The 16,681-nt window shown below is 41.4% G+C and overlaps 2 protein-coding genes across 2 annotated transcripts in view; both read left to right on the top strand.

The window, feature by feature from the left end:
• Positions 1-16,681, top strand: part of Pxn (Peroxidasin) — a 249,966-nt gene that overhangs the window by 38,553 nt on the left and 194,732 nt on the right. Inside the window, exons 5-6 of the mRNA XM_065236340.1 lie at positions 14,556-14,939; positions 15,129-15,314. Coding sequence (XP_065092412.1) covers positions 14,556-14,939; positions 15,129-15,314 — 570 coding nt within the window. The remainder of the gene's footprint in view (positions 1-14,555; positions 14,940-15,128; positions 15,315-16,681) is intronic.
• LOC135713232 (uncharacterized) lies at positions 136-1,389 on the top strand. Its single transcript, XM_065236336.1, has 3 exons — positions 136-429; positions 482-682; positions 742-1,389. The coding sequence occupies exons 1-3, from the start codon at positions 136-138 to the stop codon at positions 1,387-1,389; spliced, it is 1,143 nt and encodes a 380-aa protein (XP_065092408.1).

The raw sequence follows: 16,681 nt of genomic DNA, 5'->3' as shown, positions 1-16,681 counted from the left end.
TAATGGCGGACTGAGTGGGTACAACTGCGGTGGGTAAGACTCTGCATTTGACGCTAGCTGGATGTTTCTGATCAATCTGTTATTTGACTGTCACTTGTTTGTTTATTGTTTTTGTAATTGTGTTGCGAACCAAAAATGTTGTCATCAAAAGTTTCTTCACTTTGTGCTGAAGATATCGAGCGATATAAAGATAAAATCTCAATAGTCAGTGGCGAAGATCCTTACGACTTCAAGTACGATTCAAAAACCCTTCCACTTACTGTGGATTACGATGGAATATTATCGTATTTGCTCAGCACACTATCGTTCCGAACGGGTGAACCAATGCGAAACAAAAAATCAGTGGAAGCATATAAAAGCTTTGAACGTGGTTTCGTAAAAGAAGTAAAAGACTTAAAACGAGGCGAAATCTTCGCGGTCTTAGGAAAGGTAATACCTGAATCTTTTAATAATTCTTTTAGTGTCATTTTGTTTTCCATAGGTGCTTCACAGTATACGTATAAATGAACCCCCGGCTACTTGCTGGATTCTTATCCAAGATGAAGCTTGTGACGATAAGGAGATAGGAGAGATTATGTGTGCTCATTGCGATTGCACTGCTGGAGCTGGTGAAACATGCTCTCATGTAGCTGCGGTATTGTATGCACTGAATTTTGCAAGGGAAACGTGTTTGGGGAAACAGGTATATTATATGTTACTTCTCCATTATGTGAAAACTTCATTACTATTTACATGTTACAGATATGTGTGACACAGCTTCCGTCTTACTGGACTACACCATCAGGTAGTCTTCAAGAGAATCTTTATGCTCCTGTCAACGAAATCAGCTTTGGGCAATTTGTACGAACCAACTGCGAGCTACGAGACAGCAATATTGAAAGGTCCGAGAGTGACTTGCAACAACTCATTCGACAAATTAATGACTCTGGTCAAGCTGTGGCTGTTAGTGGTGCATTTTTTGAATTCGTCAACAGTTATAATGATGACAGTGAGGAAAATAATAGACGACAGTTTTTTGAAAGCACATATTTGTTTCAATCAATTTTCGATGAAAGCCTTGTAACTCAGCCGCTAGAGAATTTGATAGAATATGGAAGAGAAATGGATTGGAATTTCAGTGAAGATCATTGTAAACAAATTGAAGAAGTGACACGCGAACAGTCTGCAGACCCTTTGTGGTTCAAATTGAGATACGGCAGAGTAACTGCATCATACTTTGGGAAATGTGTGATGACTAAGATAGAAAAACCTTCACTTTCGCTAATTAAAGTAATTTGTGGACAAAATGCCGTTCAAGATTTTCCTGCAACGTTATACGGGAAGCGTAATGAACATCGTGGAGTGTTCAAGTTCAAAGAAACCGTGCATTTTGGGAAGCAAATTCTTTGAAAGCAGCAAGATTTTTTGAATGCGTACTTGTACCGGAAATGCTTGCGCATTACTTTTCATCGCCACAAAAATTATAATCTGGAACTAGTTAAAAGGAAGGTTAGGGTCAAAACGAGGGTTAAAAGGAAAATACTCATGTATAAGCATCGAATTGCTAAATAATTGTATGCAATAAATTAATCATTTATTAACAAGCTTTCAGTGTACATTCATTTAATTTTTGGTAGACATAGATTTATGAGGGCACAGCATACGTTAACTACCATATGTAATACATTTATATTGTTGTGTTCATGGTTTAGCATAGTGATTGGAATAGGTCCATTTAAAATTTCATATTTACCCCTCAATGCTCCAATTGTTCGTTCAACTTCATTTCTGACTGATGCCAATGACCTCGTTCTCTCGACAGCCATAGAACTTAGCTGTTTTTTTCTCGTACTTGAATCTGGGACCCTCAAGGATGCTCCCTTATCGACAACAACTTTCTGGATTGTGAAACCCCTATCTGCTAATACCAAATCATTTTCTTGTATTTGGTCCATGTATCCACAGGTCTCTGTAATTTGTTTGTCGGATGTTCGTCCGCAGTAAGGTTTTGAAACGTATGAAACTGATCCAAAAGGAGTTATACTAATAAGGAGCTTGGTTGTGTAATGGTGTTTGTAGTTAGAAAACATCTTAACAATCGCGTCCTTGCACCCTGGCTTTTCCGTGAATATTTCGAAACAATCTATGATCGAAGTAACTGTTTCGTTCTTGAATATTTTCCTGAATTACACAGGCATATTTTTTGCGAGAAAATAATGTGAAGGCCATTTGATGAGCAATTTCAACTGTTGGTACAGAGAATATAGCCCTTAATAAAAGTACTTACACAGTGCAGTTACCGAAACTTGAAAAAGTACGACAAAGTCGTGAAACATAAGTTCAGTCTCAGTCGCATCAAAACCATGATAAATACTTGCTCTTTACTCAGAATAGACGAAAAAACTAATATTCGCTTTTCTACGAATTCATAAACCAATTTCAAAGTTGTGAAAGTTGGTAATCCTGTGAAATTAAGAGTTTTTTTGTCATCTCCCTTAAAGCTGTTAAGATCAAACCGAATAGCATCAATTTTCTTCTGGTCAATTATTTGGCCCCTCATTGATATAACTTCTATCTCGGCTTCTACATCGTTATTTCCTGGTGTATGACGGTTCGTTTGCGGTTCTAACTCATCACTGATCGAGTACTCCATATGGTGATCCTCTGTACCTGGTGTAGTTTTTTCAATGATAATTGGTTCTCTTAAGTTGTCTTCTTCTATGTACTCTTCCTGTAGGTATTCGGTCTTTTGCCACATTTCTTCCTGCAGCTCTTCTTCCAGGTACTCTTCTAAAAAATCTTCCTCTTCGAACACTAGTTCATTCACATGAGATTCATCGATATGATCAAGGATATGATTGTTTTCGACGTAAGCTGCACTTTCTTCATTCAAATTGCTTCTGTCCATGCTATCCTCCAGCAAGACGTCGTCATCGAAGTTGTTACTAGACCACTCTAGTACGTTTTCTTCATACACAATATATTCGGATCCTGAAGGAATTTCGTCGCCGTCAACTGAAGATAAACTGTTGAGTGATGAGTTCGTACACGCCGGTGCTTCAGAGCTTGTGTTTTTACCTGAAATATTGTACAACTGTTAGTGGATCGATAAAAAATGAAATGTAGTTACATTCTAACCTTCTACACTTGCAACACAATCCAAGACACGATCATTATTTGGAGAATTCAGGAAAATTGTCGGAATCCAATTTTCTGCACTTGTTTCCGAAGGTTTGGCTGGATGACCTATAAACAAAAGCAGTTGTATTTAGTAAACGAGTATAAATTTTTTGTGCTTGTACACTCACCTTCTGTAAAGTGACGGCCGCAAATCCGAGCATATTCGTAATTTATATTTACACATCCAACAGCTTCAATCCACAAATATCTTCGAGTTGCTCCGAGACTGGTTTTCTGACTAGGAAATCGATGAAATGAAAAGGATCTATCTTGTTTTTTCGCGTTTTTCGAAATACAATACAAAACCATTTTTGCTAATTCTTGTTAATAAATTTTTGATTTGTACGTCACTTTAACACTTGACAATAACATCCAGTTAGTATCAAAATATTTAGTCCCCACTAGTGGGTTGTACCCACTCTGGCAGCCATTAGCTAGCGTGGAAAGCTGGATACTTTGCATTTTTTCTCTTGATTTGTTTTTTTTGTCGATCTTATTGTCTGTACTGAGTACCTGAGTGTTGCAAAGTCACTCGAAATGGTTGTCAACAAAATCCAACGATCAGGACCAACATAAATAGATTCGTTCGAAAGATAAAGTATAAGAATCAACACTCAAATTAAATTGTAAAGTAATAAGACAAATGTTTCTTAAAGGCAGGTTAAATTTGTTCATACTAATAAAAAAGTACGATTCATTCATCACAATAATCACTAATAATTGTAAACATCCTCAACAAAGACACTTAAACATCAAAATAAACGAGTCTGAGGGAAAGCATCAACAGAATATTCGATCTTTTGACTTGATATTGATCAGTTTTTTATTTGATAACCATTTTAAAGATTATTTCAAACTTTACAATATATTGGTTCAATCAAGCAAAAATTAATGAAAAAGTCACGAATCTAAAAAAATTCTCTGGGAAAAGGCACCAATTTGTGAGCGGTGTTAAGAGGATGCAAAAACAGGCAAAAAAACGCATATTTTTCATAATTGAAAGTGATCGACTCCGGACCAATGCTACCGACCAATAATGGAGTACCAATGCTACCGAGGCTAGGGAGGCTAGCTCCCACACCTGATCCCAACCTATCGACCCATCAACTTATGTAACGGGCACCAATGGCTTTACTTTTTTTCCAAATGAATGCGTGATCAGAGATTTTATGCCTCAGAAAATCCCGACGGATCCGACAGGGATTGAATATAGGCCCTTTGGAGTGAGAGCTGCCTTCGAACTAATCTATTTAAGGGCCGTAAGCCTTGGTTTTGGTCCTGATCGTAGGATTTTTTGACAACCAGTTCGAGTTAGAGTCGGTGTATAATGAGTCACGCCAAGAGAAAAACAGTTGAACTCGCATCACGGTTTTCGAAAGATTCCCTTTATTTTCACTTGGCAACAGAGGACTTTTACATCAACTTCAAATGACTTCTAGCGAGAGAAAAAAAATAGCGGCTGTTGTAATATTATATCAGTGATTTTGTCAAATTATCTTAACAAAAAAAATAGTAGCAATTCTCATTACTGATCATTACCAAACGTATACCATGACAATTTAATACTCACTGCGTGTTTATGATCATTTCTTCGATTATATTTTATATTTTATTGCAATACCTTTCGTGAACCTTTCATAGCATCGTAATGTTTGTTTACTTTGCACGATAGGTAGCCGGTTTGACAGTTCATTAGGTAGACTTGGCTTCACTCTTGGTGTGACTCATTATACACCGACTCTAGTTCGAGTGACTCCGCATCACTCAGGTTCAAATAGGTAGATTTCAACTTTTTATCTCCTACAGTTAACATTAAACAGTAGTATACTTCATTTGAAAAATATAAGCCTTTTAAAAATTCTTTCCCATAGCAACAGTTGCACATACGGGAAATTTTCGATAGTGGCATTTTGAAAAATGATAAGGTCTTAAATTAAACAGATGCGTAGACGTATTTCTGATCGATTGGTGATAAGGTTATTGAAATCGGTCCAGGGGCAGCTGAGTTATTAACGTTCAAAATCTTTCATAATTTTGTTACATGTTCCATTTTTGGTTTTCACAAAGTGTACCCCCATATAGAAATCGCAGACGTAGTTCTTCGTCAAAATATACATACAGTCAAGATTCCTATATTACGGAACCGTTCTTGCCGGATTCCTATACACAGCAAAAAAAAATGTAATATCGATCAACGTAATTCAAGCTGATGCATGAAATAATCATGTAATAGCAAAACGCAGATACAATATTACATCAATGGATGTAATTTTGTTCGCAAAATCGATGTACATCGTACAATGTGATTTTACACAACCGATGGATTGACCTGGTTGCAGCAGTTTCGATGTAATATTCAACAACTTTTTTTGCTGTGTAGTATGGTTGCCACTGGAACGTTTTTGAACCGCAGGCAAATTGTTAGTGTTATATTCGCAATCAAGGCCAAAAGACGACACTAGAGGAAAACAAGTTATCGTTAAGAGCTAACTGTTTATAACATATGACTTCGTTGGTGGTTGGAAAACTAATGAATCTCTTGCTCCTATTATTCAGGCAGGGTCTACTACATCTCCCCTTTTAGAAAATGTCATAAGAAGAGAGCCATTTTGCAATTCTGGATTCACGTACGGAACGTCGTAGGAAATCTCCAACCGGTTCAGATGACAGGGCATTTGTGTGAACTGAACTTCATCATCTTGAGCTGCAGCTTCATATCAACCATCGGAACAGGATTCGTACCAGATGTACTTCCCACTGGATCAGCAGCTTCGAGTGACATGGAACCAATAGCAATAGGGCCATCGGGAGTAACTAGTACTTCAGGATCACCCGATACAGCTACTTTTGGATATTGAACTTCATCAAGCAGGATTTCCAATGATAGTTGCTGCGTCACTTGCTCTGGACTAGAAATACTCAGAGGGAGAGATGGGCGGAGAAAACAAAATACAACTTGGCAGCAGGGATTTGTACCTAAATTATCTTGCAACCCTTGCTAGAAGCTAGCATTTCACATAACTTTTATGTTTGATTCGATTTATGTGCAAAATAATGATTGATTGCATCGCAATATTTTGTACATTTCTTGGTGCCATTAATTAACCATACTTACCTTACCAATCAGGCTAAGGCCTTGTTGTCCTCTGCTGTCCGAAAAAGTCGTCTTCACTCTACTCGATCCATGGCCACAGTTCGCCAGCCTCGTAGTCTGCGAAGGGTCCGCAGGTCACCTTCTACTTGGTCGATCCACCTTGCCCGCTACGCGCCTCTTCTTCTTGTTCCTGTTGGGTCGCTTACTAGAACCATTTTCACTGGGTCGTCGTGCCCAGCCCACCGTAGTCGCCCAATTTTTGCAATGTGGACGATGGATGGTTCTCCTAGCAGCTGGTGCAATTCGTGGTTCATTCGCCTCCTCCACGTTCCGTCAACCATCTGAACTCCACCGTAGATGGTACGCAACACCTTCCGTTCGAAAACACCAAGGGCGAGTTGGTCCTCCACGAACATAGTCCAGGTCTCGTGGCCGTAAAGGACCACCGGTCTAATCAGCGTCTTGTAGACAGTCAACTTCGTGCGGCGGCGAATTTTATTCGACCGGAGCGTCCTCCGGAGTCCAAAGTAGGCACGATTCCCTGCCATAATGCGTCTTTGAATTTCTCTGCTGGTATCATTTTGGGCGGTCACCAGTGAGCCCAAATACACGAACTCATCGACCACCTCAATTCACCGTCAATCTGAACTCGGGGTGGGAGGCTAACATTGTCTTCCCTAGAACCTCTTCCTTTCATGTATTTTGTCTTTGATGCGTTGATGGCAAGTCCAATCCGTCTAGCTTCAGCCTTCAGTCTGATGTACGTTTCCGCCATCATCTCAAAGTTCCTTGCCATAATGTCAATGTCATCGGCGAAGCCAAGGAGCTGGATGGACTTCCTGAATATCGTGCCACTCGTGTCTATCCCAGCTCTTCTGATCACACCTTCTAACGCGATGTTGAACAGCAGACACGAAAGTCCATCATCCTGCCGTAACCCCCTTCGAGATTCAAAGGGACTCGTGAGTGTCCCCGATACTCGAACAACGCACATCACTCGATCCATCGTCGCCTTGACCAATCGCGTCAGTTTATCCGGAAGTCCGTACTCGTGCATAATCTGCCATAGCTGAGCTCGATCGATTGTGTCGTATGCGGATTTGAAATCGATGAACAAATGATGTGTGGGCACGTTGTATTCGCGGCATTTCTGCAGAACCTGCCGAATCGCGAAAATTTCGTCCGTGGTAGCGCGGGCACCCATGAATCCCGCCTGGTATTGCCGCACGAACTCTCTTGCATATGGTGACAGACGGCGGCATAGAATTTGGGAGAGTACCTTGTAGGCGGCGCTCAGCAGTGTGATTGCGCGGTAGTTGCAGCAATCCAACTTGTTGCCCTTTTTGTAGATTGGGCAAACGACACCTTCCATCTCCTCCTCCGATAATATCTCCTCCTCCCAAATCTTGGCAATTACCCAGTGCAGCGCTCTAGCCAGTGCTTCACCACCGTATTTTAATAGCTCACTTGGTAGTTGATCTACACCAGTTGCTTTGTTGTTCTTCAGCCGACCGATCTCCTCCTCAAATTCTTGAAGATCAGGGGCCGGTAGCCTGTCGTCTTCTGCGCGTGCTCCAAGGTCTGTTGCCGTGCCAGCTTCGTTTTCTGCTGCTTCACCGTTAAGGTGCTCGTCATAGTACTGCTTCCATCTCTCAATCACCTCACACTCGTGCGTGAGAAGGTTACCGTCCAAGTCCTTGCACATATCGGCTTGCGGCACGTAGCCTTTGCGTGAACTATTTAGCTTCTCGTAGAACTTCCGTGTGTCGTTTACGCGGTACAGATTTTCCAGCGCCTCGCGATCTCGGTCTTCCTGCTGACGCTTCTTCCTTCGGAAAATCGAGTTTTGTCTGTTCCGCACTTGTCTGTATCGCTCCACATTCAATCTCGTGTGGTGTTGCAGCATTCTCGCCCGTGCTGCATTCTTCTCCTCTACTAACAGTTTGCATTCGCCGTCAAATCAGTCATTTCTTCGGTCCGGGATTGCAGCACCTAGTGCCGCTGCAGCAGTACTGCCTATGGCTGAACGGATGTCCCTCCAGCCATCTTCAAGAGAAGCTGCGCCAAGCTGCTCTTCCGTGGGTAGTGCAACTTCCAGCTGCTGCGCGTAGTCCTGGGCAACTCCGGCGTCCCGTAGTTGCTCAATGTTGGGTCGCGGCGTTCGACTTCGACGTGTGTTATGCACCGTCGAGAGTTTTGAGCGCATGCATACTGCAACTAGGTAGTGGTCCGAATCTATGTTCGCACTGCGGTACGTGCGGACGTTGATAATGTCGGAGAAGAATTTCCCGTCGATTAGAACGTGATCGATTTGATTTTCAGTGTGTTGGTCAGGTGATCTCCAGGTGGCTTTGTGGATATCCTTGCGGGGGAAAAAGATACTTCGACCTACCATACCCCGAGAGGCTGCAAAGTTCACGCATCGTTGGCCGTTGTCGTTCGATACGGCATGCAGGCTGTTTGGCCCGATTGTCGGTCTATACATTGCTTCCCGTCCTTCCTGAGCGTTCATGTCGCCGATGACGATTTTGACGTCCCGTTGCGAACAGCCGTCGTACACCTGCTCCAGCTGCGCATAGAACGCTTCTTTCTCGTCGTCGGGTCTCCCTTCGTGTGGGCAGTGCACGTTGATGATACTGTAGTTGAAGAAACGGCCCTTAATCCTCAACTTGCACATCCTCGCGTTGATCGGCTGCGAACCAATCACGTGTTGGCGCATCTTACTCAGCACTACAAAGCCGGTTCCCAGCTTGTTGGTGGTGCCACAGCTCTGGTAGAAAGTAGCCGCTCGATGCCCGCTTTTCCATACCTTTTGTCCCGTCCAGCAAAGTTCCTGCAGTGCTATGCCGAGTGATTGGCAGTTCCATGTCCCGAGTTTCCAATCGTAGTCCTTATTTCGTCGCGTAGGTCTGTGCCGATTGTTCCGATCCGTATTTCTTTCTTCGGTATTTGCAACTTTGTTTTTTTTTTCAGGGCGGCTTGTTGGGCCTGCCCCAACCCCCTGTCTCGCCGGGGGACCATCGTGCACAGCTCTGTTTAGAGTCCAACGCTGGCACTAGGACGGTGATCAGCCGCTCCTAACATGGAGAACAGACGCCGTTTTGAGCCACACCTCCATGGTGAACAGACGCTCGGGTTTGGTGTTTGGTGCATTAATTAACCAACTAAGATCAATTAATCAATAGAGTTAGAATATTATGGTTGATTCCAAAAACTAGTTGAATTTGAGAAGCACACGACAGAGTGATTGCATTTCTGTTCGATTGCAATACTCTCAAATTTAATCTAGTAAGAATACGAAATCCTCCAAGAATTCTAATAAGAATGCTCGATTGGCTCAGATTTTGACAGTTCATTTGGCTCAGAACATTCTCTCCGCTCATCTCTCCCTCTGAGTATTTCTACTCTGGACCAAGGTGCCTACATATAGGTGTTCTAATGTGTCAAATTGATAATTCAGCCATGTTGGATTTTTGTATGGGACAGCGACCGAGTTTGTTTACAATTTGCTCTAAAACCGCACTTTTCCCCCCCGCGACCTCCTCGTCTATATAGTGACAAAGCTGTATCACCATTTATATACCCACCATGCTCTGGACCATCGGAATTGTACCGAGGGTGCATTTGGTTGACTTGCCAGCTTCAATCTTCCGTTTATGTCCGTCTTCCAATCTTCCTAGTGAAGGTAATAAACAACTATCTATCGAACAGGATGTTCCGAGTCTCTCTGAATGGCATCACATCGGATGCTTTCAACATCGGTGTCGGGGTTCCACAAGGAAGTATCCTTGGCCCCATTCTATTCAACCTGTTCACCTCCGATATGCCGACTCTCCCTGATGGTGGATCGTTGTCTCTGTTCGCAGATGACACATCCATCGTCTACAAGGGTAGGGTCATCGGAGCTCTGAGTGCCAAACTTCAGAGAGGCCTGGACGTCTTGTCTGAATATTTCAACAGCTGGAAGATCCGTATCAACGCGGCAAAGACCAAGGTCACCATCTTTCCACACTCAAGATCTCCCAGACTTGTTCCGTCTGAGAATAATAAGATCTGCTTAAATGGCTCAGTGGTGGAATGGTCGAAAGAGGTCATGTACCTCAGGCTAACACTAGACAGCGAGCTTCTTTTCAGGGAGCACGTTGACAAAACCAAAACCTTGTCCAAATCTTTGTATCCACTCATCAACAGGAGGTCTACCCTGTCCCTGAAAAATAAGCTTGCTGTCTACAAACAAATCATCCTTCCCGTAATAGAATACGGGATGCCAATCTGGGAGAGTTGTGCCAAATGCCATCACCTCAAACTCCAAAGGATCCAGAACAAGATCCTTGGGATGATCCTTAACAGTCCCCCGCAGACTAGAAATTCTGAGGTCCACCGCCTGGCTGGTCTTCAGACACTGGAGTTACGGAGAGCTGACTCCATCGCAAGGTTCAGAGATTGCTGTAGGCGATCCGATCAACAGAACAGAAAATTGAAAAACATTACACAGTAAAACACAACATGTACACATGTACAACACAAAATCAAAAAATTCACCAAAGATGAAGAGCCCTTCTGGCTAACCTCTTGCCCTGTATACAGTTTTTTGACGTTTAATCAGCGCACACTACTGCACCATTTAAATCGAACGGGGAGCAAGAGGGAAACAGATTAATGGGAAAACAAACCGTGCATTCATCCATGTGTGCTAGATCGAGAAAGTCGACTAAACGTCAAAAAGGTCTATTAGCAATTGTAAACCACATAACAAATCAAAATAACTACTACTACTACTACTACTACTACTACTACTACTACTACTACTACTACTACTACTACTACTACTACTACTACTACTACTAATACTACTACTACTACTACTACTACTACTACTACTAGTACTTCCGTTTATGTCCAGTGAAATAATGTAGTTAACGAAACCTTTGCTTATGACTCGACGAGGAATCCAGGACTTGGTATATCTGTGATGCCCCTCAACATAGACCAGGTCTTTGAACTCACGCTTGACTACTCCATTCCGACGGTTAAACTGTTCGTTTTGTTTGTGGTTTTTGGCACCTTGAGCTATAGGAACAGATTTCTTCAAAAGGTCCAAAGTGGTGCCGAGAAATGCTTCTGCTGGAGACGTTGATTACGGTGTGTTTCGGTTTGGAATTAGGCGATACATCGAAAGGGATGTCTGCAAGTGATCCAGTGTGGGCGAGCCTTCCCTCTTGCTTAAGGTCCGTTTAGACTATCTGATTTCTTTGTCTGATTTTGACCGCCGCCATATTGAAAAAACTGCTCGATTTTACTTTCGACACACTTTGTCGAACTCCCGTGTATGCTGGTGTTCACACTGCTTACACATGTCGAAAGAATTGTCAATTTAGATTTCAAAACAAAATTGTATCCGGAATCAAAAGTGAACGCTTCCATAATGAATTACCGAAAATTGCTCTATAGCTTTGGCAGGCGTATTTGCTTTTATTATTTTAAATAAAATGAGAAAGAGAAGGTGAATTTTGTGGAGTAGGAAATGGTTGCTCAGAGGGAACACCAGCAGGGATCTGGCTCATCTTGTCCTTCAAGAACTGCGATATTAAGACTAAAAAGGATTTTCAAAGCTTAGCCAGAATGTCAATACCAACTTTCGACAAGCTAGTGGGAAAAGTTCTCTATAGATCTACATGCATGATTCCATGAGCTCTGAAAATTTCTGTTAAGATCTCAATTCTGCATATTTCTCTGAAGACCTTCGGACGTCCCTGAAGTTTTATATCTGTTCGCTGGTAAAATATCTTCGAATATCAACAAACTTTCCTGAAGATCTGTAAATTTTCCGGTAGTTCTGCAGATTTCTTAGAAGTCCTGTGTGTCTTTAGAAGATCTGCAAATTTCTCTATACAAAGTTCCAGAATCCAAGCAGATTTAAGATTCTTAAATATCAACAGTTATCTCTGATGATCACTATTATATAATTTTCTCTGTGGATTATCATGATTTAATTAATATCTGCAAATATCTCTGAACATCTACGCAATTCCCTTAAGTATAAAAAAATTATCAAGAAATTTTTTAGCTTCATGGAAATTTAAGGAAGTTCTCTGAAGATCTACTAATTTTTCTGAAGTTGTGCAAATATCTATAAAGATCAGCGAACTTTCCAGAAGTTCTGTAGATTTCACTTAAAATCCAAGAACCTCAATTAAATTCTACAGATTTTTCAGTAGATCTTCTCTAAAGTTCTGTATATTGCTTTGTGGATTCTTGGACTTCCATGAAGTTCTGCAGATTTATCTGAAATTTCTTTAAATTCCTTAAAGCTCTACAAATTATCTGAAAATATTTGGATTTCTCTGAAGTTGTGTAAATACTTCTAAAGATCGGTGAACTTTCCAGAAGTTTTGTGAGTTTTGCTGAAGTTTTGCATTTTTTTTTTCTAAAAATATACAAACTTCCAGAAGTTCTACAGACTTCTCTTCAGGCTTACGGACTTTTCTGAAGTTCATCAGATCTATCGATTTCCAACTTACATGGAGTTCTGCAAAATCTTGGACTTTCGTACTTCATTGAGATTTGTTTTTGGAATTGAAGTACTTTTCTGAAACACTGAATCACTGAATGTCTCTGAAGATCGACAAAATTCCTTGCAATTCCACAGATTTCTCTAAATATCTACTCTCTACTACTACCCTAAAGTTCTGCAAATATGTTTAAATTTCTGTAAAGTTGTCTGAAGCTCTGTAGTTTTATTCTCAATATCTACGAATAACATTGAGGCTCAATACATTTCTCAGTAGATCTACAAACTTGTCTGAAGTTTTGTAAATTCCTCTGTAGGCTCTCGGGCTACCCTGAGCATCTGAAAATGTTCCTGCAGATCTTCTAAATTACCTAAAGTTCTCCAAATGTATCTGAAAATATTTGAGCTGTCTGGCATGCTTATTCTTATATAATATATAATTCGTTTTGTTTTGTTGACGGCCAAGCACACTGGAAAATAAAAATCAGTCAAATTATACACATTGAATAGCGATAGATTTCATCAAAACACAAATCAAATCCTTGAAATATTAGGAGAAAAAAATAATCAATATTTTCATTTCACTTACGGCTATTATGCTGAATGAGTCGAATGATAATTAACCACAAACTTATTACGTTCGACAAATCAAACGTCAAATCCTGAGTACTGCGGAGTAAATCGATTTCATTTTACAAGCCAAAAGCTCTGAGCCAGGAGTGCTGAGTCATAAAAACTATGCTGGTTTTTATACTTTCATCATTGAGCCTGTTGGTTTTTGTCTTTGAGCTTACAATTAAGAATGTGTTATGAAAAAGTATGAATCATTTTTATGAGATTGCAATGCTTGACGAGAGGTAAGAACAGTAACTGAGTTTGTTGCTTCTGAATGTTTGGCTCCCGTTTGACAGTTCTGACTGGCTCCCAAGTGACAAGCACATTGCGTGAGTCCGCAGTAGCCAGGTCAAATCTAATCATCATGTCGAAAAAGTGTCAACGCATTCGAACATTGCATCCGACAAAATTATCGAGCAGTCCGCTCGAATCACCAAATGTTGAAGAAAATAAATTGTTTTTTTTTTTTCTTTTATAATTTAAACCCAAGTCATAGCTCTCATTTGAATCATGGCATATTTTTTCCTTGTTTAGTGCTCTCTAAAAAAATTCTCTGAAAATTTAATAATAAATGGTGTAATAGTTAACTTACAGCTGTGTGTGCCATTTTTATCGAATACACCCTTTATTTACGAGAAATTAACGATTGACGTGTCTAAAAGGAGTGGAGTCTAAAACTGACCACGTGAAATGTGGACAGCCCCTAACTGGCATTAAGCACCTTCCCTGAATAATGATTTTGCATATTTTTTTTTGGCGTTGTAGCAATATCGGAAATCTGAATCATTCTCGATTTAAACAAACAATTTTACGCAGATTCGTTCGCGTATAACGCGTATAACCGTTTCGATCAGCCCCTTAAATATCTTGAAATGGGACTTATCTGAAACATGCCATCAGTGGAGGAATAACCTAATTTTCCGAACCATTTATATAGTAATTTTGATCCCCTCAAGGAACGCATCAGTATACGTATGATGATCCGCTAGAATTGCGTCCACGCGATTCGATGGGAGGAAAATGACCCACTTGAGTCCTCCCCTCCGGAGTGCCATCAATGCTCAAATATAATTCTTATCGAAATGCGTCCCCAACCAACCAAACGTCACTGAGCAATTTTCTTCTTCCTTTTCCGCTATTCCACCGTGTCCGTTCCGCACACCCGGACGCATGTAGGCAAACCGGAGATTGTGACCGAGCCGAAAGACATCGAGATAAGCTACGGGCAGACGGCCGTGTTCAGCTGCAAAGCCATCGGCGACCCCCGGCCGGAAATTGTGTGGATGCTGGATGCGAACGAAATCCACTCGGACGATACGCGGATCAACGTGCTCCCGGATGGGTCCCTGCGGATCGATGAGGTCACCGCCAACGATGCCGGCCAGTACGAGTGCATGGCCAAGAACAACATGGGCGAGGTGCAGTCCCGTCAGGCACGGATGATTGTCAATAACGAGGTCATCGAAACCGAGGCGGAGGCACCGAAATTCATACAGACACCACCGGCCGAGCTGGACCTGCTCGAGGGTCTTCCGCTGGTGCTGCATTGTGTCGTTTCGGGTGAGTGTTGTTTGGATTAAATGTAAACGGTACATAAAGGTTGACTATGGTCTGGCGGAAATTCGCTCCTTGCAACGGACAATCGTCAGTCGGGGGAAATCAACCCCGGCGAAGTTATTGCAGCTTCATTCTGAATTGGTAGTAATTTTCCGTCGTTTCTCTATTTTTATCCCGTTTCTTATCCCTCAGGGGCGCCCACGCCGAGCATTCTGTGGAAATTTAATAATCAAAACATTCAGAACGGCCGCATCAAGCTCTTCGGAAATGGGTCACTGATTTTGCCGGCAGCCTCGCTGGATGACGGCGGAGTGTACAGCTGCTACGCCGGAAATGCGATCGGAAACGTGTCCGTCAATGCCACCGTACATGTCAATGGTAAGTGTGGAATGGGATTTGATAGAAGCACGAACTTTCCGGTGAATAATATTGTTCTGTTTATTATAAATATAAAACGAGAGTTTGGCAATTCCATTAATCTTGAATGCTAACAGTAAATGTAATATAGCAAGACTCATGGGGGACTCACTGTATTTCTGCGGATTTATGAGAATGCGATTAACTTTTCTGTCTGATAATATTCGTGATGAGAACTCTTTCACTGGTAGGTATCTTTGGGTTCATCCTTACTCCACACAGGCGTCGTGAGACATGAATATTGTCAGTTGTAGCGGTTTTGTCCCTTTCATCGGGCAGGGAGTCCAAGATGGTGGTTTCATAGATAATTAACTGATTAAAACTTAAATATCGACAAGTGAATTGGAATATGTATTCAGAGGACCGAAGCAGGCCGTGCTGCGAATGTGACGTGTTTTTGTTTTGCTATTTTTTGTCTATTATAATTGATTTTATCCAGGGGAAATGTTGTCTTCGGCAATACCTTAACCTATTATCGTCAGGGGGTAAAAAAACGTCCTTGAGAACTCAATTTTGGCATGTGGATACATTATGATTCAGAGCATCTATAGGCCTGAGTGCTCTAGGACTTTGTTTACCTCCCTGACGATCATAGGTTAAGGTATTGCCGAAGCCAACATTTTCCCCATCTAAGGCTGTGAACCATTTGCCGAGTTAAATTTAACTCGTGGTTAAAAGTGACATTTCGAAAGTTATTTTCTATGTTCGAAAATCCCTGTGCTGTCGATCGACCGGTTTTCGAGAAGAACTCAGCCAAAGTTGTCAAAATTTAACTTCTTGTCTGTCAGAAGTAACCAAGCTCGGATAGCAGGGTCAATCGATAACTTTCCATCTGTCAAATTTTAACCAAAAGTTAAAATAATCCACCAAATGGTTCAGAGCCTAAGGCTGTGAACCATTTGCCGAGTTAAAATTAACTTGTGGTTAAAAGTGACATTTCGAAAGTTATTTTCTATGTTCGAAAATCCCCGTGCTGTCGATCGACCGGTTTTCGACCCACGGTTGTCAAAATTTAACTTCTTGTCTGTCAGAAATAACCATACTCAGATAGCAGGGTTCATCGATAACTTTCCATCTGTCAAATTTTAACCAAAAGTTAAAATAATCCACCAAATGGTTCAGAGCCTAAATTAAGACAAAGCAATTGATTTAGTCAAGGGGGGGCGTTGACTGTCAAATACGAACAATCGTCGCCTACCTCGCATAACTAGTTCCAAACGACAACAAGAAACGATGGTTTGTTGATGTTTGGAACCAAATTCACATATGGAAAATCAATGAGCGTAAACAGGTTAGGAGCAGAGACGTTAAATAGAGACACGCATACA

The sequence above is a fragment of the Ochlerotatus camptorhynchus genome, unplaced genomic scaffold (genome assembly GCF_037179485.1).
Source record: "Ochlerotatus camptorhynchus isolate MF236.1 unplaced genomic scaffold, CSIRO-AGI_Acam_v1.1 ptg000549l, whole genome shotgun sequence".
NCBI lineage: Eukaryota > Metazoa > Arthropoda > Insecta > Diptera > Culicidae > Ochlerotatus > Ochlerotatus camptorhynchus.
The sequence above is the reverse complement of the archived record's forward strand: the minus strand, read 5'-3'. Positions and strand labels throughout refer to the sequence as shown.